We start from the raw sequence: 25,022 nt of genomic DNA on the forward strand, positions 1-25,022 counted from the left end.
TTTGGATCTTCTTTTCTATTATACCCTCAAAGTTTGGAAAATATTCCATTGGCCCAAAATTTCTGAAGCAGTTCTACCTTATGATGGTCCTCCGGTCAATCTCCATTTCTTTTTCACCTTGAAGTCTGGCATCCTGCCACACTACACTGACCGGACCACTCCATTCCTCGGTTTGTCGCCTCCCTTTTCCTGTCTTCCACTGACCTCTCTCTCTCTCTCTCTCTCTCTCTTCTCTCTCTCTCTCTCTCACACACACACTTTCTTATGCATTTAGCAGCTCGGTAAGCGCAGGAGCGCAAGGTGTAGCTGTGTAGATTTTTCAGTTTCTCTTCCCAAACCAAAGCCCGTATCGTTTGCTTTGCTAGGAAGCTGGTTTCTAGCTGCGTTTCTCTGGTTAAGCTCTCTCTTTTCCTCCGTTTCCTACTTCCGAACCGCAAAAATATCTCATCTTTGAGCTGCGGGATCCTTGATCTGAGCTCAGTGAACGCATCAGAGATGAAAAGCGTCAGTCTTGGAGTGATTTTCCTTTTCTCCTCCCTTTTCCTGCTCGGCGAATCCGGCTCTTCGTCGTTGAACGACGATATCCTCGGCCTCATCGTCTTCAAGTCCGGCCTCGAAGACCCCCAGTCAAAGCTCTCGTCTTGGAGCGAGGACGACGAGAGCCCCTGCAACTGGGACGGCGTCCGATGCGGCCCGAAGTCGAACCGCGTCACCGAGCTCAACCTCGATGGGTTCGGCCTCTCCGGCAGGCTCGGTCGCGGACTACTCTGGCTTCAGTTCCTCCAGACGCTGTCGCTCTCCGACAATAACTTCTCTGGTAGCCTTAGCGCTGATTTCCTCCGCCTCGAGAGCCTCCAATCGCTGGATCTCAGCGCCAACAATCTCTCCGGCGCGATCCCTGACGGGTTCTTTGGGCAATGTGGGTCCATTCGCGACATCTCCTTGGCGAAAAATTCCATCTTGGGGAAGATTCCGGCCGACGTTGGCGCCTGCTCCACTCTGTCAGCGCTCAACCTGTCGGCGAACCAGCTCTCTGGCTCTTTGCCCAGTCAAATTTGGTCTTTGAATGCGTTGAGGTCGCTCGACCTCTCGTACAACTCTCTGGATGGCGAGATTCCCGCTGGAATTAGTAAAATGCTCAATCTGAGGGCTATCAGTTTGAGAGGCAACAAGCTCATTGGCAGGTTGCCAAACGATACCGGAGACTGCTTACTGTTGAACTCCATAGATGTAGGAGAGAACCAGCTTTCTGGAGACCTCCCTGAATCCATGAGCAAACTCTCGACTTGTTCCTATGTGAGCTTGAGTTCAAACTCTTTCTCTGGGGAAGTTCCAGCATGGATTGGACAAATGAGCAGTCTTGAAACGCTAGATTTGTCCGGGAATCAGTTTTCCGGCTCAGTTCCAAGCTCATTGAGTAATCTCCAACACCTGAAAGTGTTGAGGCTTTCTGAAAATAGCTTCAACGGCACCATGCCAGATTCTCTGGCTGCCTGTAGGAGCTTGCTGGAAGTGGATTTTAGTCGGAACCCATTGACGGGGAATCTTCCGGCATGGGTCTTCGAATCAGGATTTGAGCAAGTTCTGTTATCAGGGAATAAACTCACTGGGCCCATCGAGTTTCCTCCAGTTACAGACTCAACTCTCCAGAATTTGGATTTGTCTAACAATGATTTCTTCAGCAAATTTCCAAAGGAAGTTTCAAATCTTAGAAGCTTAACATTCCTTAATCTGTCTTACAACTCACTATATGGTTCCATACCAGCAAGTTTGGGTGAGCTGAAATCTCTCCAAGTTGTAGATGTTAGCGGAAACAGGTTAAGTGGAAAGATCCCCGAAGAAATTGGCCTGGTAACACTCCTCAAGGAGCTGAGGTTGAAGAAGAATTCTCTCACTGGAGAAATTCCAACTCAAATAGGAACTTGCTCTTCACTTTCATATTTGTAAGATTCTCATCTCTTCTTTATTTGTTGATCGACGAAGCAAGTTTGTGTTCACTGAGCTTAGCGTTTCTGATCTCTACTTCTAATTGTTGTTCATTGGTTGAATTGTTCATGCAGAGATCTTTCTCAAAACAATCTTACTGGTGCTATTCCTGAAGCATTGGCTGCTCTCACCGATCTCCAAGTTGTTGATTTATCCCTCAATCAACTCTCAGGAACCATTCCTAAGCAACTCTCCAATCTCCCCCACCTCCTTTCCTTCAACATCTCCCACAACCAACTCTCCGGAGAACTTCCCGCCGGAAGTTTCTTCAACAAAATCACTCCCTCCTCTGTATCAGACAACCCGGGACTTTGTGGCTCAATTGTCAACATCTCTTGCCCTGCAGTCCTCCCAAAGCCCATTGTACTTAACCCCAACTCCTCCTCGCCAGACTCAGCATCCAACATGTTTTCGCCGGGCAACCACAGCCACAAGAAGATTGTTTTAAGTATCTCGGCTCTTGTTTCCATTGGAGCTGCTGCTGTGATCGCAATAGGTATCATTACAGTTACCGTTTTGAATCTTCGTGTTCGTGCTACTACCTCCAACTCCGCAGCAGAATTAGCTCTCTCCGATGAATATCTTAGCCATTCTCCTGCCACTGATACTAACTCTGGTAAGCTTGTCATGTTTGCTGGTGGTGATCCTGAATTCAGTGTTGGCGCCCATGCTGTGCTGAATAAGGACTGTGAGCTGGGCCGTGGAGGTTTCGGTTCTGTTTATAAGACAATCCTCAGAGATGGTCGATCTGTGGCAATAAAGAAGCTTACAGTCTCAAGTTTAGTGAAGTCACAAGAAGATTTTGAGATGGAGGTCAAAAGGCTAGGGAAAGTGAAACATCCAAATCTTGTGGCCCTTGAAGGCTACTACTGGACTCCTTCACTTCAACTTCTTATATATGAGTTTGTATCCGGCGGAAGTCTTCACAGACATCTCCACGAGTGCTCTACCTCAAACACTCTATCGTGGCAAGAGCGTTTTGATATAATTCTTGGCATTGCAAGAAGTTTATCATATCTCCATCGGCTCAAAATAATACACTACAACCTAAAATCGAGCAACATTCTCCTTGATGGTGCTGGTGAGGCAAAGGTAGGGGACTATGGATTAGCAAAGCTACTGCCAATGCTGGATAGGTATGTGCTTAGTAGCAAGATACAGAGTGCCCTCGGTTATATGGCACCAGAATTTGCTTGTCGTACAGCGAAGATCACCGAGAAATGCGATGTGTATGGATTTGGAGTGCTAGTGCTTGAGATACTGACAGGAAAGAGGCCAGTGGAGTATATGGAGGATGATGTGGTGCTGCTTTGTGACAGGGTGAGGGAGGCATTGGAGGATGGAAGGGTGGAGGAATGCATCGATGAAAGACTTTGCGGGAAGTTCCCTGTCGAAGAGACTCTTCCGGTGGCAAAATTGGGACTGATATGCACCTCTCCAGTACCATCTAGCAGACCCGATATGGTTGAAGTAGTGAACATATTAGAGATGATCAGATGCCCTCAGGATAATCAGGAAGAGGAGCTTTCTTGATGGTGTAATCCAGAATCCATTCTTACATAAATGAGTTTCATTAGATACTTAAAACGACGAACTAGCATGGTAGATGGATTTGGTTTGCAAGAAATGGGAGTGCAAAAAAGAAGGCCTAGCTGTTAGAGGGATAGCTTAACTAACAACCTGCCTGCAAGAAATCTATGTGAAAGTTAAATCGATGTTTCGTATTTCCTTATATCACTAGCATTAGTGTGCTGCTGCAAGGTAGATTACATTCACTAGGTTCTTATATGCATAACCTTCTGAAGTTGCGTTTTACCTTTCATGCTTCTTGGCTTCCATGTCATTTACTGATATGCTATGTTTCTTAGAAGCAGGCTGGGTAAAAGGACAATCTGCAACTTTCTTATGTCAGTGTGTTTTGAATGTAATTTTAAGCGTCTTTTCTAGATTCCAGGCTTCAAAATCTTTCTATGCATGATATTCCTACTACAAAACTATAATTATTTAGTCACTTTTAACAATTCTACAGTTCTCTCATCCTTATGGTTAGTAATGTATTCTTAGTTTTCTATGGGGCTTTTAAGTTGCATGTTTAAATTGCAATATTTCCATGCTCTTGCAAGTAGATGTCTTGAATTTGAGTTGATAGCAAGCTTCTTCTGACAACAAAGGCAAAAGCAGCAGTGCAAAGGGTTTCTACTGAGATCCCTTCACTTTAGTAAGACAAGAAAGGGACAGTTCATTAGTAAAAAAACATGAGCACTTGGGAGTGGCAAGTAGAATCAAGTATGCACAGTGATGATGATGTTGCACTAGTATCATTTTTCTTTTCAAACTCATGCACTTGTGGAGGCTTGGAAGTGAGAGATCCATCACATGGGAGAAGTTAAGTGTTCTGACATGATTAGGGAGCTTCTTCAAACGTTCAATAAAAAAAATTAAACCAACCCCACTAAACCTGCCAAGCATGTTGTTATCTAGGGAGCATGTGTGGGTGTAAAGATACTTCAAAACAAAGTTTTAGTTGTGTGAATCTCCATTAGTAAAATGATTATAAAATATATTGTGTAAAACCCTAATCACTTGTACTTTTCATGACTGGACCACCTAAACAAAAGAGAGGCAATGCTCTATTAAATATGGGGTTTATAAGATTTTGGAGGGTAGCCATTGTTTTGCAAGTATGAGAAAAGGATCCATGCAGGTCCTTTTCATCACATTCTTATCTCCATCTCCTCAGCTGGAAGGAATAATGCTGGTGAAAGCAGCACAAACAGCTCACATTTTGGGATTTTGTGTGCCAAATAGATAAAGCGAGTTGGTGGTGTGAGTTCCAACTTCAAAAGGGATTGAATAAGTTCAAAGGTCCCCAATAACTGGAAATGATTACTAAAGGCATCTCTGTCATGTTCCTTTTGTTTATATCTCACTAACAATGGTGATTCTCCTCCACACACCTTTTGAGTTTGGATAGAGTGGGATAATGGGCACTGCTGCAATAGGTTTAGACCTCTCTCCTATTAGCAATTTATGGCCTTATATAGATGTTTGCATTTAAAATAGTCATTTTTGAAACTCAAGCTCATTTTGATAAAAGATGACAAAAAAATTGAAGTGCAATTTAATGGAAAAAAACAATGATGGGAGCCATGTTATATAGATGTTTGCTATATATGATGCAGCAAGGTGGTAGTAACCATTTCAGGTTCCAACATAGTGGTTATATTGTCTCATGGTGTAACCTTTTGAATTTTGATGTTGAAATTTCAGTGCGAGCCAAGGGATATAGGCCCGAGCGCATATGGCCAGATTGTTGTATCGCGGCAACTCTTTGTCGGAATTGTCTTGCTTAGGGAAGTCCCGGGCTCTCGCCCAGCCTAAATTTTTTTTATTATCCTTTCGCACCGAAAGCGCAGCCCACCTCATTAAGTTCAAATCTCTTTTAACTCTAATTCTTAAATCCGTCCATAATCCAACTGGCTCGAATAGGCATGAAAACTATTACTATTATTTCATAAACTAAACACATCATTTCTCTCTTATTGAGTTGGAGCCTGAGCATCTATCTGATTTTTACTTCTAATGCCCACCTCGAAAGAGCAACTGCATGTGAGAAAAATAAACAGTCGAAACTGCATCATCCAACAGTCCTTGTTTTGTTCCTCACTGAGCATAAATGACTCCCAGATTAAAAAAAAAAAAAGGAAGATAAACAATGAATACATATTGTTGCTCCACTGACCAGGTGCTTTAGTTATACCTTTTTTTTGATGATAATATACAGTTCTGATTAAATAGTATTAAACGTTTCTTCTGTACAAACTAATACGAAAACATGAGATCTAATAATTTCCATTGTGTTTGATAGTACTCATAGAAAATTTAATATGCATGGTAGGCTCTCTATACACTTGATGTAGTTTTTAACAATACTTCAATTGGATCCTCAGCGCATAGAAGATGATGCCTCACAGCTCAGAAAGTTAGTAGAGCAGGTGGAACAGTAGCACCACTGAATCTTCAGTGGCCAACACAATCTTCTCTCGAGAGACCTGCAAATTGTAGAGCATCACTTCATTTGATTTCTAGGAAGGAACAGAGCTTCATCAATGTTTCCATGTAAATAAAATTATATCGCTAGTGTAGAAGGGAATTTTACAATGTATCTATTGAAAGCATACAGGCGCTCTCATTTCAGCTTTTTCAGCAAACAACAGTGTTTGATCTTCCCTGTTCCTTGGTCTCACTGTGCTTTTGGTTATCTTGGTATCCCTTGAATAGACTCGATAAACTAAAAATTGCTTTAGAAATGGTTTTAAATGAATCAAATAGGCTCAACAGAACTACACCAGCACACAACTTTATTATTATATTTTTAGTAGTTCCAAGACAGATGAACTAAAAGAGTTTGCCTAGAGAAAGAGAGAGTTGATTAAACATGTTGAACGCTGAATCTGAGAAGATTGATTTAGTTTTATAAAAAAAATTTATTTACTATAAAGGTAAATCAAAAAATACTTGGGATGAATAATCCAGTATCCTATGATTATATATCTTATCAAAATAAATCAGAAAGTACTTATGATTAATGGCCTAAAAGTCCAGTATCTCATAATTATACATTCTATTTTAAAGAAATTTTTTTATAAATATATTATAACTCGGATAAAACCGTAAATAACTGTCACCGTAGTTTCGGAGGCATAGGGAGAATTGATTAGATTATATAGTCAATTGCCATTCCTTCAATTTTTTTTTATGATTACAAGTTTAAAATAACATCAAAAAATATATAAAAGTTGGTTTAAAAATGTTCTACTGGTCATCATTTTAAAATTTTAAATTAGAGTTATACATAATATTTGCTAAATTATATTAACAATTTTTTTACCACTGGAAAGAAAGGTGATTTAAATATTAGTTCAATAATATTAAGGATATCATTGCTTAATGAATATTTTAATGCTTTTATAAATATCAAAATCTCATTATTTTCTCCCCAAAATAATTCTTATTTGTAAACTCATTCTAAAATGGCAATAAAAGATTTAATATAAATTCAAATGTCTAAACTGAAAATTTTAAAATAATAAACAATTTAAAATAGACCTCACTACTAACACTTGAACTCCAAACACTAATAAACATCTAAATGTGCTAAAAGAAACTTTAATATTAATAATCTTTTTACCTCTTTTTACTGAACATGTTAACATTTTATCCTCCATCTATTGCCATGCCCATGAGCTGTAGGTGAAAAACCAGATAAAAGGAAGGACTAATGTATAACTGATAAACTTCATTGATCAAAACTTCATTGATCATTTCCCAGTTATAACTGATAAACTTCAAAGAACCATATGATTGCATAGCGCAATTTAAACAAAAATTAAATTCCTCGACAAAAAGGAGATATCTAATTTATCAACTGGGGGATCAAAACACATGGAACCAATCATCATGTATAGGAACATCTCAGCATCACATCTAGGAAATTTGTATTTGGATTTTCTTTGCTTAGAAGAAGCCTTCTTTCCACACATGAAATGCTGTTCTGACATCATTCAATTCTGCATCTGAGATGCTAGTGAATGCTTCCAAGTTTTCCACCCATTCTTTCCATGGAGACTTCAATGGATCGAGGAACTTGGAGAGCTGAGGCAATAGCACATTCTGGTAGAAATTGTCGGCGGCTGCCTGGATTTCCTGTGATTCAGCCATTAATTGCACCTCTGGCCGAGTTAGATTTCCAGGCCGATTGCTAGTAGTATAGTGGTTGCCCCTCAAGATCAATACTTCTGAAGGAGCAAGTGGTAGAACTATACGAGAAAATTTAGCCAGAGATAGCTCGATGACATCTCTAGGTAGCAATCCCCGCTTCACTGCCACTGCGGTTCCAACCATTTTGCGGATCTGTAATCAGGAAAGTGTCAAGGTTCTGATAACTAAAGCATATTATCCATTGAAACAATATAGACCTTTCGCATCCAAATTGTTTTCTTAGAATTTGAATATTTCATTTCCATACTCTTCTGCCATATTATAACCATACAGCACGAGCAAGATTAAAATGAACATGACAATGAAAGAAGAAATGGAGCAAGTAGGAATTATGTAAACAAAAAAAGACAGAAGTTGTAGTACTCCAACTTAAAATTAACTAGGAAAAAAAGATTAACCAGCTAAAGTACAGGAGGAAAGGATAAAAAATGGTCACTGAAAGATATGCATTTGTTTGCTGCCATGAGGACTGAAAGTACAAGGTAATAACAAAATGAATTGGATAAAGAGGTCAGTAGGAATATCGAAAAAATGATGTTAGTTAGTAAAATCAATTAAGAGGATATCCATGTACCTGATGCAACATGAAAGATCCACCACATATTGACAACACGACATGGTTTCTTCCAGAAGATGTCTCTAGATCCCCACATGAGCATCTAAAAATTTTTCTGAAGTGAGACGCATTTAATTTGTCCCTTTCATCCGGTTCATGGAGCCATCTTGCACGTACAGGTGGAGGAAGATTGGAATTCTTATTTTCGTTTCTTTTTTCATCCGGAGATTCATCTACTTCCTCCTCCTCATCAGTGTTACATGATAGAATGGCCCGTTCTTCATGTTCACTTTGTGTAGCATCTTCAACATGGAAATTTCCAACATCACCACTACTTTCCTCAACTCCTGATGGCAATGTATCTAGTTTCAGTCTTGATTGTTTCATCGAGTTTCTTTTACCAGAAGGTGGTTTCCTATATTTGGAACGAACTGTGTAGTTATGGAAAGGGCGCTCTCCCTGCATTTATACAATATAAGAAGCTAAAAATAAGTACCCGTCTGATTTCAAACCTTCATAATAGATGTTAACACTAAAACTCTGGTTTAATTCATCGAGATTTAAACATCCTTTAAACCTGGAAATTAGGACAATAATAAACAACAATACATGAATAAGATCTATGTTGTGTGCCCTTACCAATAAGTTACACCCAAGGTACTTATAAAAGTGAAAAAAAAATATGAAGCATGCCTGCCAAGCAACCTAAAATTATGTAATTAGAAATTTTAAAATGGCATTAAAAAAGTGACTAGTCCTTGGCTCCAACTGCAAGCTCAGGACTGCTCTATGCCAGGTTATCTCAGGTCTAGTAACAGCAAATGAAAGAATAGAATGATATTCATCTCTAGGAGAACCATATCCAAATCAAGTGATCATGAGTACTAGACCTGAAGCCTTAAGTCCCCTCAATTTCCATGAACATTTATAAGCAGTTGAAAGAGAGAGCTTATGCCAAGGGTGTCATCTGTCAAGAATATAAAAAGTACATCTTGAGCTCCCTAGTAAAATTTAGCTTTTCTGATAAGTGATTTCATTATCAAATTTAACACGACATTAAAACAAATGTCCTATGTTCCAATTTAGTTAGTGAATGTGGTACTACACAGGAAAAGAAGTGTAACCCAAGGATCCATTAGCTTTGAGATTGGGTCATTCTGGTCCAGTTCACCCATATAACATCAACACTATAGTCAAATAGAGAATTAACAACAACAACAACAACAACCAAGCTTTATCCCACTAAGTAAGGCCGCGTCATTGGGCTCTGTCTCCTATTATATCATCATCTATATTTAAATAGATTTTATCTTATTTTATTATTGCTAACTAAGTGTTTTTTTAACCTTCATCTTTCTCGTTTGATATGCGTATTTGTCAGAGTTTCACATTACCTAATTAGCCATTTAAGTATATATCTGTACCATCTTAAACGTGCAAGTCTGACTTTTTCTCTAATACTCTTATTCCTTATTCTATCTATCTTTGTATATCCACCATCTACCTTAACATCCTCATCTCTGCAACTTTCATCTTTTGTTCATGTGCTCAAGTCATAGCCCAAAATTCAGCATCAAATAACATAGCAGGTCTAATCACCGTTTTATAGAACTTTCCTTTAAGTTTTAAAAGTATTTTACGATCACATAAAACACCTGATGCTAACTTCCATTGCAACTTGTATTCTATATAAGACATCTCTCTCAATTCTTCCATCATTTTACAAAATTAATCATAAATACTTAAAAATCTCAATTCTAAACAACTCATCATCCCTTATCTTAACAATTGTCTCATTACGTCTAATATTATTGCTAAATTTAAATTCCATATATTCTGTCTTTATTCTACTAAGCCTAAAACCTTTCACTTCTAGTGTTTCCTGTCAAGATTCTATTTTAGCATTTACTCCTTCAATTAGTTGTTTGAGAAGATGTATAACTTTTATTGTCGATATTTCAGGTATGAACCCAAATTAATTTTCGGTCACCGTGGTCTAATTCCTTAATTTTTTTTCTATTATCCTTTCCCAAAGTTTTATGATATGAATTAGTTTAATACCCCAATTTTGTACGTCTCCTTTGTTCTTATATAAGGAAACTAGAGTATTTACCCTTCATTGATCAAACATTATTTTCGTTTTCAATATCATGTTAAATAATTTTGTAACTCATTCAATACCTTGTTTACCTAGGTACTTCCATACCTCTATTGGGATATCATCTGATCCAATGACTTTTTCATTTTGCATCCCATTTCAAGTTTGTTCTACGAAGTTTGAATTCTACAAAAAAAATTTAAATTTCCATACTCATTTTACCTACTTAAATTACCTAAGTTAAGTAAATCACCTAAACCTTTATTAAAAAGTTGATAAATAATATCTTCCAACGCTCTTTTATTTTTTTATCATTTACTAGTACCCTATTGCATTCATCTTTAATATATCTTATTTGGCTAAGATTTCTTGTCTTCCTCTCTCTCTTACTTTAGATATTCTCTAAATGTCTCTTTCTCCTTTTGTATCAAGTTTCGATATAATCGTTCAAAAGTTTCATTTTTTGCTTCATTCACTGCTTTTTTAGCCTTTTTCTTGATTATTGTATATTTTTAAAGTTTTTCTCATTCTTACAAATATATAATTCCTTATAGGCTATTCGTTTTTCCTTCACTTTCTCTTGTACTTTCTCATTCAACAACCAAGATTCCTTACTTGGTGGTACATGCCCTTTTGACTCATCGAGTATACTCTTGACTGTTATTTTCAACTTTGATATCATCTTATCCCATGTCGTATTAGAGTCACTATATATTTCACCTAATACTTGTACTCATGCCTTCTCCTTAAATATATTTTGCTTCCCATCTTTTAACTTACGTCACTTAATTCTAAGAGTCGTATATATTTTTCTTCTATTGATACTATAATTAAGGCATATATCCAACACTATTAACCTATATTAGGTAGTTAAGCTTTCTCTAGAATGATCTTACAATCTTTACAAATCTTTCTATCCCTATTCCTAACCATAAACAAAATCAATTTATGATTTATTATTCCTTGTTTTTTCTTTTGTCTTAAAAAATGTATTAGCTGGTATTAGATTATATATCGCAAAATCAAATATAGTTTTCCATTCTTCATTTTTGGTTCCAAATCCTAACCCTCATGCACCCTCTCATATTCCTCATTTTTCATTCTGACATGCCCATTTAGATCGCATTCTATTAAAATCATTTCATTTGGTGGAATATTTTATAATACCTCATCTAGGTTATCCCAAAATCTTGATTTGGTATCTTCATCTAATCCTACTTGAGGTGCATATATGCTAATTACGTTCACAATTTTTTATGGTAGGTTATCCCACTACCATCTTGAGAGCTATAATTTTATCCTCTTTCTAACTACTACAACAACTTGATCCTTTAACGAACTATATACAAAAATACTCACTCCATTTATTGTTTTACTCTTTTTTGTGTACTCTAACTTAAAACCCGAGCTCTCTATCATCTTTACCTTCTTGCCTACCAATTTTATCTCTTGCAGACACAAAATACTAATTCTTCTCCTAATCATCAATCTGCTACTTTCATTGCTTTACAATGAGAGTTTCTATGTTTCATGTTCCAAATCTTACACTATTAGTCTTTCTATAAATTTTATTCTTATCCAACCTATGGTATGAGAACTCTTGCCTATTTAACACTACACCAAAGTTCCCATGGAGATGTAGTGGTCCTTGCCGATACATTACAGTCGGACCCTGCAATGCGGACTCTTGCATATTTAGCACTACACCCGTGTTATGGAGATGTAGCGGTCCTTGCATAGACGTTACAGTAGGACCTTGCAATGCCTTCCTTCCAGGGGAACAACCTAATATTAGCACAATAGTTTAATAGATCCATTCATTGAACATTTATCATAGTTTAAGTTGGCAACCTAACATAACCTTCCTCTATCCGAGCTTGGGACCGGCTATGACTGGGTTGTCATGGGCGGAGTTAGCCAAATAGAGAATTAGCTATCAATTATTTCAAAAGGCGTACGACCCTTTTGATGATCCATTTGCAGTGTCATATAAATATGAATTTAATGATAAATAGAAAATAATTTATTAATAGTCAAATGAATAATCGTTCCCAAATTTGAAATGGATTGAAGTGCAAATTCTTGCATATGGTAACTTTAAGTGGCGGTGAAATAAATTAGTCCACTTTTCACTCATTCACACTAAAGTGTAAAATCGCAATGGTATGCATTCACTATAATATACATCTTCAATTAGGGGTCAAAATAGAAGGGATGGAAGAACAAGACTTATTTATACCAACTTGATATTGGCTTCCTTTAGGATAAGGATGATCCAATGGATTGACGACGTGCTGTCAAGGCTAAAGATTCATTACTTGATGAAGCAAGAGATCCACCATGCCATATCAATTCCATATCTAACAGATTGAAGTGTAAGCTTAACGAGATATTAGTAAGGAAGATGCTGATGATGATGAAACTTTTGACTAGGAATTTCTATTGTCTAGATCTCAACCTAAATGTTCTCAAACATTTCAATCTTAAACACAATCAAGGATTCCAGAAAAAAGGAAAGGAAAAAAGCTTCTACGATCTCTAGTAAAGACAGAAATCTTTCAATTCTATTTTACAGAAAATACCGAACAAGAGAAAGTTCAAAATGATGATAGCAATGTCAATAGCAATGCAAATGCTGAAGGAGGTAATAATAGTGGTGATGCAGTGTATGGTAATGAAATTTATGTTCCCTAAACTCCAACACCTGAGCCTTAAATGCGTGAGCAAGGTTACACACATGCAACTGGGATGATGATCATAACAAACTACTATCAGTATTAATGAACTTGATATAGGGATGGTAAACCAAAATAAAGCTTGACTATCAGGATATGTAAGAGAGTTTAGTTGAAATTAATTTTGATCAAGGTTTATCGTACTTTTAACTTTCTTTTAAAGTTTTAATGCATCATATAATGCTTAATTGTATGAGAGCTTGACGACACAAATGAATCCTTACCCTATGTATACCAATTCCAATTTTAGTGGTGTTAGTCCAAGTCTAAGTCCAAGTGTCCAACATGCAATAGAAAATCAAGATATATTGATGAACATATGGTTAAACCAATATTAGTATAGATGTCCAGCAAGAATTATTTAATTTGGGTCTTGGAAAACTACGAGTTGATCTCATAATGGCGATACCAAACCAATGTCTCATACTATGCACGACACTTATTTTGATAATAATAAGATGGTCTTTATTTTTCTAAAATATTAATGGTAATAATTTTTTAGTTGATATAAACTTATATTTGAAATTTGAAAGTGAATAAGTATCAAAATCATATTGGCACAATAAGACTCAATACTAAAACAGTATGGATCCAATGAAAGACCAAAATACTAATATAACTTGAAAATTTAAAGCTTGACTTTAGCATTTAGAACTTTGGGTTATCAATAAGGAGAAAACAAGAAAACAAAGGGAAAGATATGCAAAAAAGCAAGAGAGGTACAACAGAAGTGCTAGATTGTTTAGTTGAGCAGTGTGGAGTCATTTAACAAAAAACATACTCGATCTCAAATGAATGCCACAAAGCAAGCAATAAATAGATACCTCAAAACCTTTCAGTATACTGTTGAACTCTTCCAAATGCTTGGTGACTTCTTTGGAGCTGCAATTGCCTCCAATGCCAATAATTTCTGCAGGAAGAAGATAGGAGTACATACGGAGACTACATTCCCGTCTTGGATCAAAGCTTCTGCAGAGGCAACTCCCATAAATAAATAGTTCATAAAAAGCCAAGTCAAGGTTTTTCTTAGACTTTCACAGAGCACTTACTTTTGGGAAGGTAAAATACTGAAAACCTTCACATTATTGGGCAGGTTAGAGTTAACATAATTAGCGAGTACAATGCCACTAGGATCATCCTTCCAGGCAAGTTCAGGTATTTCCATCTTCAGAGAAATTGTGGTGGCCAAAGAATGAACCTAATAAACACGGAGCATTGGACAAGTAAGAGGAGAATCCAAACATTACATGCTCTAGAAGTCAATCAAAGACAAAAGAGCAAGAAAATCAGAAAGAGTAGTTTTTAAAAGAAATGGGCATCACTCAAAGTCACAAAGAAGTGATAATTAATAATAAGTTTCTTACAGTTCAAAATGAATAAAGTTAGCATCATTATTCTTATTTCTTTCTTAGTTAATTGTAAGTGAAGTGGATGTATGGCAATAGAGAACAAACAGTCAAAAAATTATATACTGCCAACCTAGCCCATCATGCTAAGTGGACATAGAATGACCCTTACTCCTTTGTCAGTTCGGCTACTCCTTTTCCAACCAATTTTCTGCAACTTTCCAAAATTACTATCAAGAATCCCTCCTGACTTGTATATGGCAGACTCCAATTCAGCTTCAATAGCTACATGGTAAGATTGAGAACACAGCAAAATTCAATTAACTTAAAGTAGATTGAATAATTGAGGAAGTGAGCATCAAATTCTAAACATTACATTCCAAATAAGTAAAAAGCTACAAATATATTCTGTTAAACCTTGTATTCTTTTGCAACTAACTCTGTATAGCAAACTGAGGGAACTGTCCTGGTAGATGGTGATGGGGTAATAGAAATAGCATTGTGAAAATTAGTGTCTGCAGAATTATATCAGAAATCACCACTGCTGTTAATTTATTGAAGATTCAATTTCTACATGTAAGAAGGGACTTTGCTAACTTCATTTTCTCTAAGTTGATCACAAAAATATTTAAGCAAACTAAGGCTTTGTTGGCTTGTGAAAATTTTCTAAACACTCTTTTGTTTTTTAAACAATAGAATTTAAAAGTTGAAAATATAAATAAAATAAATAGGTAAATTTGACTTTTTTTTGACAGATTTGATTTATCAGAGGTGAATAATGTGGTGAGTATTTATTTTTTTACTTCATTTTATTTTTGGAAAATTGTAAATTGAAAATAGAAAATTTTCACAAACCAACTAGGCCTAAGCATCTACTACTATAGAAAGACGAGAAAGGCCAACCAAAATGCACTGCAAATAAACTTCCACGGAGAGAAAAAAAAAAACACAGAGACATTGTTTTCTAATAAATCTTTTAATTGATATCATTGTGCAACTTAATATAAGCAAATCTTCCTGGTATATGGTAATGGTTAGCTAATGACAAACAGCATGCAGCCTTCTTAAAATGTAAACAGATAAGGAAACAAAGGAGCTAACAATGTACATATATCTGACTTTCATCGTTTCTGTTTGCTTTGAGTAAACAAGGAAAAGAAGCTATCCTTTTTCCATATAAACTCTTTTTCTTTCTTCCACTTCAATTCCTTCCCCTTTTCTAGACAAAAACACAAATTGTGTGTGAGAGAGAGATAGACAGAAAGAGGATGAGAAAAGCGGGGAAAAGAGAAAATAGCTTCAATTTATAATTTATGCACTTCAACTTCCATTATGCAAATGCTAATCGTACCTATTGTACTTCAACTGACAGATGAATAGACTTGCAGTTGTCAGCTATATTCATAAAGTGAGGTATCAGGTTAACTCCGTTACTTAGTTCACTCACGCAGATTTCAGTGTGTCATTTCTGGTGAACAAAGTCATCTATTCTAATCTGTTGAAGCTGTTTATATGGATCTAAAAGGATACTGGGATACAGTCACTTGCAACAGGTTTTATGTGTGATGATTTTCAGATATCTCCAGTGCTTACTTATAGCTCAACTATTTTATCCTATGTTTTTCTTTCCAGCTAGATCTCTTCTGCTTGAAGCCTTTTGTTTTGTCTTCTTCAAACATATGACAATCTGTATTAGCATGTAAGTGCAGCTGGAGATAGTAGGCATACTCTCTCTATATTTATATATAATTATATTAGATGGTGAACAAAAGATGCTGTGCTGCTTCAAAATCCTAATTTCAACATTTGCTTATTTTTAATCACAACCGCCACCTCCAGTTTTCTTGGGATAATTGCCACGAAGTTTTTTTATATCCATTTCCTATTTTAACATAATATTTCCATTTTTTTCCAATCTCTGTTTTCTTACGTCCAACCCCTCCCCGTATTCCCTCTTTTCAAAAAAACATTGTTGTCTGCCTCTTTCTTTCTCTTAATAAGTCTGTCTTCTTATTTTGCAATATTTTTTTTTAAGTTAAGAACTACGTGGGACAAAAAAAATGGAAAACTGTTCTTTTGTAGATGTGTACAGGAAGTCCTTTGACATTAGAAGTTGAATGTGGCACAGAACAGATTACAGCTTCACAAATCCAACATCCAACATATTGGTTGCATAGCAGAAAGATATGATGCAAGGTTTAAAATTTCGACCCGTGCCGAGGTTTCGGTCTCAGACCGGAACGGTACGATTTCGGTATCGTATCGTGCCGTGCCGATACAGTTTCGGTATTTTTTTTTAATCTATAATAATTATAAGATAAATATGTTTATTGTGAATATAAAAATAAGTTGTATATTGATTTATTATAAGTTCTCAATTATTGAATAATTTAATATTGTTAGAAAAAATAATTAAAAATAATTTTATTTAAATAGAATTGATATATTAATAATTCAAATTAAAATAGAAGTATCTATAATAATAATAATAATAATAATAAATTAATACAAGATATTACTTTATATTAATAATAATTATATAAATTAACTATTTATTCATTTAATTAATTATTAATTAAATAATATATATTTTAAATAATAAAAACTATCAAGTAAAAAAATTTTAAAAAATAAAAAAAATATCAGAATATAAATATAATTTATTAGATTTTTTTTAAAAAATTTTTAGAATTTTTTAAAATTTTTTTAAAAATTTAAATGAAATTTAAAATAATAAAAAATATATTAGAATATAAATAAAAATTATTATATATTTTTTAAAATTTTTAAATGAAATTTCAAATATTATTTTTTTCAGAATATTAATTAATAAAATTTATTTAATTTATTTTAATTTTAAATATATTTTTTATTTATTTTATTAGGATAATTTAATTAGGGCTTATAAAAGCCTCTTCGAAATATCACACATCCTCCACATATCCTCCTTGGGAATTCTCTAAATTAATTAAATAAAGTAAATATTTATTAAAAACAGAAAAAAATTAAAAAAAAAAAACGCGCAGTACGCGATCGCGAGATCGCGCGCCGCGATGATCGCGGGCGATCCCGCGAGGGGCGTCCGGCGTCGCGGGACGCCGCCGGAGGCGTCCCGCGTCTCCTCCGGCGCCGCCGAGACGGGGACGCCCCCCGTGCCGGTTTCGGCCGCTCGGTGGAACAGTAAAAACCGCCCGTGCCGGGCGGCACAAAACGGCATTTGTAACCCTGATATGATGTTTATCAATGTTAGAGATTATGGATTATCAAATCATGGAATTTATTTTTGCCTTAATTATGCTATTAGTTGTGTATATATTATTATCTAGAATAGCTTATCTGTAATTAGTATATACCTAAAATAGATTATCTGTAATTAGTAATTTAGTATATTAGTTGCATATATTTTCTTACTCAAAATAGTTTGTATAGCAATTCCTATTTAATGTAAAGATCCTCAAGAGGATGGCATTCGGCCATTTACTTTAAATTTGTCATGGTATCAGAGCCAGGTTCTCAAATCCATAGCTGAATCTTTGGATTTCCATCAGTTTTTCTACTGCCTTCGAAGTTTTCTGACATGTCTTGTTATTTTTTGGGTTGATTTCTTATCAACAACTTTCTGGAATTTTTTTTATCAATCAACTTGTGATTGGAGTTGAATGTTGGGCTATTACTCGAGCACATGAGTGGAAGATGAGAGTTGTAGATATGAGGATGTTAAGGTGGATGTGTGAGCATACGAGAATGGACAGAATAAGAAATGAGAGCATTAGAGAGAAAATTGGAATTGCATCTATTGAGGGAAAACTTCAATAAACACATTTAAGATGGTACGGGCAATGCTCCAATTAGGCAATGTGAAACTATGACAAACACGCATATCAAACGAGAAAGACCAAAAAAAAACTTGGTTAACAACAATGAAACAAGATAAAATTTATTTAAATATAGATAATGATATAATTGGAGATAGATCTCAATGGCGTAAAAGGATCCATATAGCCCACCCCACCTAGTAGGATAAGGCTTGGTTGTTGTTATTACCGACTTGTGATTGAAAGTATTGCATTGAGTTACCGGAGAGAATTATGTCTGAAAGGGAAAGAGCTTTGGAGTCACATTGATAGGTTTTTATGGCTACTAAAGATGCTAAGGAACTCAGCCAATGGGAGACAAAGGATGCTCGAATTATCTCTTGGCTTTTAGATCTATTGAAGCCCATATGGATTTACGCTCCTTTGGTATAGCTAAGGAGATGTGGGATTATCTGAAGCGAATATACTATCAAGATAACACTGCAAGACGATTCCAACTAGAGCTTAAGATTAATAACTTCAGTCAAGGTGATCTCTCTATTGAGCAATATTATTCTGATTTCTTAATCTATGGTATTATCTATTCAAAGGTACCAAAAGCGGCCTTAGCTAGTATTCAAGCGGTTCATGAAGATAGTAGGCGTGATAAGTTTTTTGATGAAATTGAGACCAGATTTTGAAGTTGCTCGGATTGGATTGCTGAATAGAAATCCGGGTCCTTCTTTGGATGTATGTCTTGGTGAATTGTTGTGTGACGAACAAATACCGGCTACACAAGCTGTTATATATGAGAAATTTGCAGTTATCAATGTTGCTTATGCCGCTCAAAGGAGGAAATGTGGAAAGGGTCAAATGCAATGCTACAACTGCAAGAAGTTTGGATATATTGCTCGCAACTGTGGTAAGAAATTTTGCAATTACAGTAAGCAACATGAACACAATATTAAGGATTGTTCGACACGTCAAGAAAATCGACGAGCCCAAGCTTTTCAAGCTACTATTCCAGACCTTAATATTATTGGTTCTGCATCTACAGCCACTAGCACCAATCAATATGTTCTTACTCCAAATATGATCCAATAGATGATTCTCACAGACTTTTCCACTCTTACACTTTAGGGTCAAGGTAAGACTACTTCTCCATCGATTGTTGACTCTGGAGTATCCTGGGTCACCTGATTTGTTGCATAATGCACGATAGTATACTGATACACAAAATATTGAGATTACTAATGACAGTAATCTTCAAATTGTAACCATTGGTGATATAGGGTCTTCTTTTCATCATGTATTTGTCGCTCCTGGGTTATCTACAAGTTTAATTTCGGTTGGTTAGATGGTGGATAACAACTATGATGTACATTTCTCTCGTGGTGGTTGTATTATACAAGATCAGGTGTTGGGACAGGTGATCTTAAAGGGGCCTAAAGTGGAACGATTATTTCCATTGCAATTTACTATTCCTAGAAATTTGTCCTTCTCTTCTATTGTTGCTACAAATAAGGTTGATGCTTCGCATAAACGATTGGGTCATCCAAATAATGTGATTTTGTCTAATTTAATGAAGAGTGGTTTTCTTGGTAACAATGATCAATCTTCTAATCATTGATTGCCTCTTGCTTGCTCTACTCGTAAACTTAGGAAAAGTAAAGTTTTACCTTTTCCTACTTATGATTGTTATGCTAATACATGCTTTCAGATAATATATAGTGAAGTTTCGAGCATTACTCCCATCATTTCTCACGCACAATATAAATATTTTGTGACGTTCATTGACGACTATAGTCATTTCACATGGATATATTTTCCACGCGGTAAAGCCAAGGTGTTCATCGTTTTTCAAAATTTTCTAGCTTATATTGAGAACAATTCTCCACTTGTGTTAAGGTTTTACGGTCTTATAATGATGGAGCCCTTTTGCAACAAAAAGATATTATATCTCAACAATCATATCCTTATATTCCCCAGCAAAATGGGGTGGATGAATGTAAACACCATCACTTATTGGATATGGTACGCACATTACTCTTGGAGACTTCAATTCCACCCAATTTTGGGTGGAAGCTTTGTCCGCTGTTTATTTGATTAATTGTCTGCCCTCTCAACAATTGAATTTTGATTCTCCTTACTATCATCTTTTTCATATACATCTTAATTATCACATGTTGCACACATTTGGATGTGTTTCCTTTGTTCACTTGCCTTCTCATAGCATCACATGCTTACAACTCAGTCCGTGCGGTGTGCTTTTATGGGTTTCAACAATGCTCAAAAGGGATTTTTGTGTCATGATGCTATTGCTAATCGTATGTGTATGTCCATAAATGTGATTTTCTTTGAACATGAGTATTATTTTCCATAACATGTTTCTCCTTCCGAAAATGTTCTTCCTAGTTTTGATGATATCTCTCCACCAATTGAGTGTTTTATACTTGGAAATTGTCTATCAACAACCCCATCATCACAAATTCTTCTTGACCCTAATCCAATTACTACTCCGGTGGCTCTTCAAAAATCCTCTTGTATCCCTCTTGATAGATATGGTTTCTTTGCCACTTTAGCCAATATACTTCTTATTCACAGGCAAATAAACATGCATGTTGGGTAAAAGCTATGTAAGAAGAAATTTAAGCTCTTCAGGAGAATTACAGTTGGGATATTGTTCCTTGTCCAACTGGTGTTAAGCTCATTGGTTGTAAATGAGTATATTCCGTTAAGCTGCGGTCTGATGGCTCACTTGATAGATATAAAGCAAGGTTGGTGGCACTAGTATGGAGTAGATTCTAAGGAGACATTTGCTCTTGTAGCTAAGATGACGACAGTGAGACTTGTTTTAGCTATTGTTGCTTCAAGGGTTGGTCATTATGACCAATGGATATTAAAAATATTTTTTTGCACGAAGATCTTAAGAAAGAGATTGATATGACTCCACCATCAGGATTATTTTCTACACCCTCTCTTATGATGTTTGCAAGTTGAAATGTTCACTCTATGGTTTGAAGCAGGCTCCACATGCTTGATTTGATAAGTTCCGCTCTACGCTTATTAGCTTCTCTTTTGTCCAAAGTCAATATCATTCCTCTCTTTGTTTATGTGCAAAACTGCTAATGGAATCATCTTGCTTCTAGTATATGTTGATGATATTATTATTACAGAGACTAACTTGACTCTGCCTTGATTTCTCAACTTCAGTAGCATCTTCAGGGATCTTTCCATATGAAAGACTTGGTTGGGGCCTTGAGGTGCATTCTACCTTAGCTAGAATTTTCTTACACCAACATAAATACTTCCAGAAGATAGTCGTTCTGTTGAAACCCCTTTAGAAGTGAATGTCAAATATCGCCGTGATGAGGGTAATTTTTTCTCTAATCCCTCTTTATCAGTGTTCTAAAAATCGGCCTAGGCGTTAGGCGCCAACCAGCCTCATCGAAAACATGCTAGTCAGCCAGCCTTAGCGCCTAGGCGGGATTAGGCGGCCCTAAGCGCTGACTAATCGGTCAAATCGTCGATTTTCATGATTTTTTTTAGTTTGAGGTTTTAAATTTAAAGCTCAATTAAAAAAAATTGAAATGTAACTTTTTTTTATAAGCCCTAAACTTTAGTCCAACAAGAAAATCAATTTGTTGGCTTGCCCTAGCGGTTAGTATCAAACTTCATCTTCATCGTAACCAGAGCCGGAGAAATTAGAGAGAATGAAGAAGCCCAAATCAGAGAGTCATGGAGAAATTGATTTGAAGAAAAATTTATTGTCTGATCTATCCTAGCAACTTAGACGCGATTGAATTGAAGGTTGACCAAAGTCACATCCTTTGGAAACGTCATTTTATCAGACAACCCCGAAGAAGCTCTCGAGTGAGAGAACTTCACAAGGCTGATTTTGCATCCGAAGAAGAAGAGGATCACAATAATAATATTGAGTTTATGTTTGATGAAGAACAAGCTGTTGTAAATTATGGAGAAGTAGAATATTTGTGATATTTTATTAGTTGTGTAATTTTATACTCATTTTAAATTTGATGTTATTGTGTTAAAGTTATAAAATGTGATTTATTATGTAATTTATGTTGATACCATGGAATCTATCTAGCGGCACCTAGTCCCCGGCTAAACGGCACCTAGTCCCCTCATAAGCGGCCTAGGGGCTAGGCGTTAGTCTTGCGCCCAACTAGCGCCTAGCGAATTTTAGAACCTTGCTCTTTATATAGACAACTAGGGAGGAGCTTGAACTATCTGACTATTACTTGACCTGATATTTCCTTCAACAAGTTAGTCAATTTATACAGGTGCCTAGGCACCTTCACTTGGCCGCTGTTCGACGCATTGTTAGTTATTTGCAAGACACTTCTGCCTAGGGTCTTTTCTTTTCTGTGGGTTTTTTTATTCGTTTGATTGTATATAGTGATGCTAATTGGGCTGGTTGTTCTGATACTCGATGTTTAGTTGCACGTTGGTGCATGTTTCTTGGTACCTCTCTCATTGCTTGGAAAAGTAAGAATCAAGATCGGGTGTCTAAGTCTTCCACAGAGTCGGAGTATCATGCTATGTCCTCTGCTTGTCACCACTAATCTCCAGATTGTTGATGTGTTTACTACGACTCTCTCCCGACACTGCCATCACTTTCTTATTGACAAATTGATGCTTGTTGATCACCCAACATCAATTTGAAAAGGGGGGGGGGGGGGGATATCAATGGCAGAGATTATGGACTATCAAATTATGGCATCTATTTTATCATAATTATGCTATTAGTTGTGCATATATTATTACCTAGAATATCTTATCTGTAATTAGTATATACCTAAAATACATTATATGTAATTAGTATATTAGATGCATAAATAGTTTGGCAATTCCTATTTAATGTAAAGATCCTCAAGAGGAAGGCATTCAACCATTAGGCATGGTGGTAAGATGTATAAACCAAGAAATGATCAAGCATTCTACTAGAGGCCATGCAATGAAGGCATGCATCTTTAGAGATGTTAAGAATCTGAGGGAAAGGGAATTGAGTTGGTTTGAATATAGTTTATGCTTTATCTTATCAACATAAAATGTCGCTGAGTGCTTCGCAAGCATTCCATGTCCATTAAAATCCTATGTGACTCTAACAGATATTTTAGTTAGCTCTGTATTTTCAACTAAAGGATTGGTAGGAGGTTGCCAACCACTTAATCAATTTATCTTCCGTGAAACATTTTCAAGCTTCAAGGAAGAAGGTCAGTGGTGACTCACAAATTATAATGCATTGGAGCATAATCACTGCTGTGTTTGCTTTGCTATTCTTAAGTACATGTCTACAGGATCTAGCAATATGTAACTTGATGGGGATATCAAATAGGATGAAAGGGACTATTAGAGAATATATTGTAACAAAGGGAATAGGAATATGAACTGTAAGAGAAAACAATGCAAAAGCTGAAGGCAAAAGGTTGATGGGGATATCCAATTAATGATCCGGACAAAAGGGAACATGAAGTGACCACGATGGCATGAAATTTTGAAGGAGAAGGGTTGTTGCTAATTTATAACAAACGGACAAACTTTACCTAAGATAATTTTGGCTCAAAAACAGATATCAACAAAAGCTTGGGAAAATTAACAATAAAAGATTTTTCCACTTGTTTCTTTGAACTAGTTTGTTCTTTTCCCGAATGAATCTATTTTTCCAATGTATACATTCCGTTGCTTGAGACTAAGCATATTGGAGACAAGGACTTCAATGAATATGCTTTGGAATTTGTTAAATAGTTTGAGAAAAAAAAATCCAAGTAAGATTATGAAGTTGCATCAAAATCACTAGAAAATTGACCATGATATTTAGCGTTCGAGATTATCAAACCTTTCTCAGATAAAGAAAAAGAACTGTGTGGAAAATTTGATAAGACAGCAATTAAAATCAAACCTAACATCTCCAATACCTAATCATGAACTTCTCAAGAATCATACTCTTCCTTTGAGATTTGTGTACATGTAGAATGAAAATTAAATAGAAATTACACGCAAAACAAAGATAATTTCAGAATAGAAATCGAGTGGATTCAGTAAAATTATCAAGCTAAAAAGCACCCAAAAAACAGTTTTTATGGTCTCACTTGATAAATCATGAGCGTCCCGCTGCTTCTGAAGACCTAAAAGACGGTTCGGACAATAAATCACAAATTTACTCGACTCCAAAGCAAGTACCTAAAAAGGAGAAGGGGGGTAAGCGGAGGATATACCTCTGTAATCGGTTCCGATGTATCCAACTCGCATGACGACCTTCTTCTTGCAGAATGACTCCCACCTCTTTCCTCCTCCGCCGCCACCTCCATCGATTTCGGAGCCATCCACGCAGGTCGTAGTAGATGGAAGCGACAAAATGGAGGAGCAAAGCACTCTAGAGGATCTAAGGTTGCAGAAAAGGACGCGGAAGGTGAGGCTGGGAAGGATACAGGGGTCGAAGGATGCACGAAGCGAACAGGCCGCCGCCGCCGCCGCCATTGGGAGTGACTAGCTATCTAGTTGCTGATCCGGCCGAGTCATGCTGCAAGCTGCAAAAAGGTTGGAACCGCCAACCTAGCGGCCCCTCAACCCGGCCCCACAAGTATGAAAGGGAGTAAATCACGATGAATACGGGCCCAGTTATGACATGGCGGTCTCAGGTATTTAGCACGGACAGATATTGATGATCCGGCCGAGTCATGATAACATAGCAGAGGGAAATTA

General features: G+C 36.3%; 2 protein-coding genes across 3 annotated transcripts; one reads left to right on the forward strand and one right to left on the reverse strand.

The window, feature by feature from the left end:
* The first annotated feature begins 307 nt into the window (after window positions 1–307).
* Window positions 308–4,002, forward strand: LOC122001147 (probable LRR receptor-like serine/threonine-protein kinase IRK). The gene is made up of 2 exons (XM_042555749.1): window positions 308–1,943; window positions 2,061–4,002. Exons 1-2 carry the CDS (start codon window positions 496–498, stop codon window positions 3,517–3,519), a joined length of 2,907 nt encoding a protein of 968 aa, XP_042411683.1. The 5' UTR covers window positions 308–495; the 3' UTR covers window positions 3,520–4,002.
* Window positions 4,003–7,254: 3,252 nt separating this feature from the next.
* LOC122001148 (putative tRNA pseudouridine synthase) lies at window positions 7,255–24,831 on the reverse strand. Of its 2 annotated transcripts, XM_042555750.1 has the most exons (7): window positions 24,536–24,831; window positions 24,410–24,445; window positions 14,675–14,787; window positions 14,206–14,354; window positions 13,981–14,125; window positions 8,342–8,782; window positions 7,255–7,899 (listed from the first exon to the last, which is right to left on the reverse strand). In XM_042555750.1, exons 1-7 carry the CDS (start codon window positions 24,795–24,797, stop codon window positions 7,504–7,506), a joined length of 1,542 nt encoding a protein of 513 aa, XP_042411684.1. In that variant the 5' UTR covers window positions 24,798–24,831; the 3' UTR covers window positions 7,255–7,503. The 2 variants fall into 2 exon arrangements, with proteins under 2 accessions (XP_042411684.1, XP_042411685.1); XM_042555751.1 differs by lacking the exon at window positions 14,675–14,787 and having other exon boundaries at window positions 24,536–24,784.
* Between the last annotated feature and the right edge of the window lie 191 nt (window positions 24,832–25,022).

This window comes from Zingiber officinale, chromosome 7A (genome assembly GCF_018446385.1).
Source record: "Zingiber officinale cultivar Zhangliang chromosome 7A, Zo_v1.1, whole genome shotgun sequence".
Classification (NCBI taxonomy): Eukaryota; Viridiplantae; Streptophyta; class Magnoliopsida; order Zingiberales; family Zingiberaceae; genus Zingiber; species Zingiber officinale.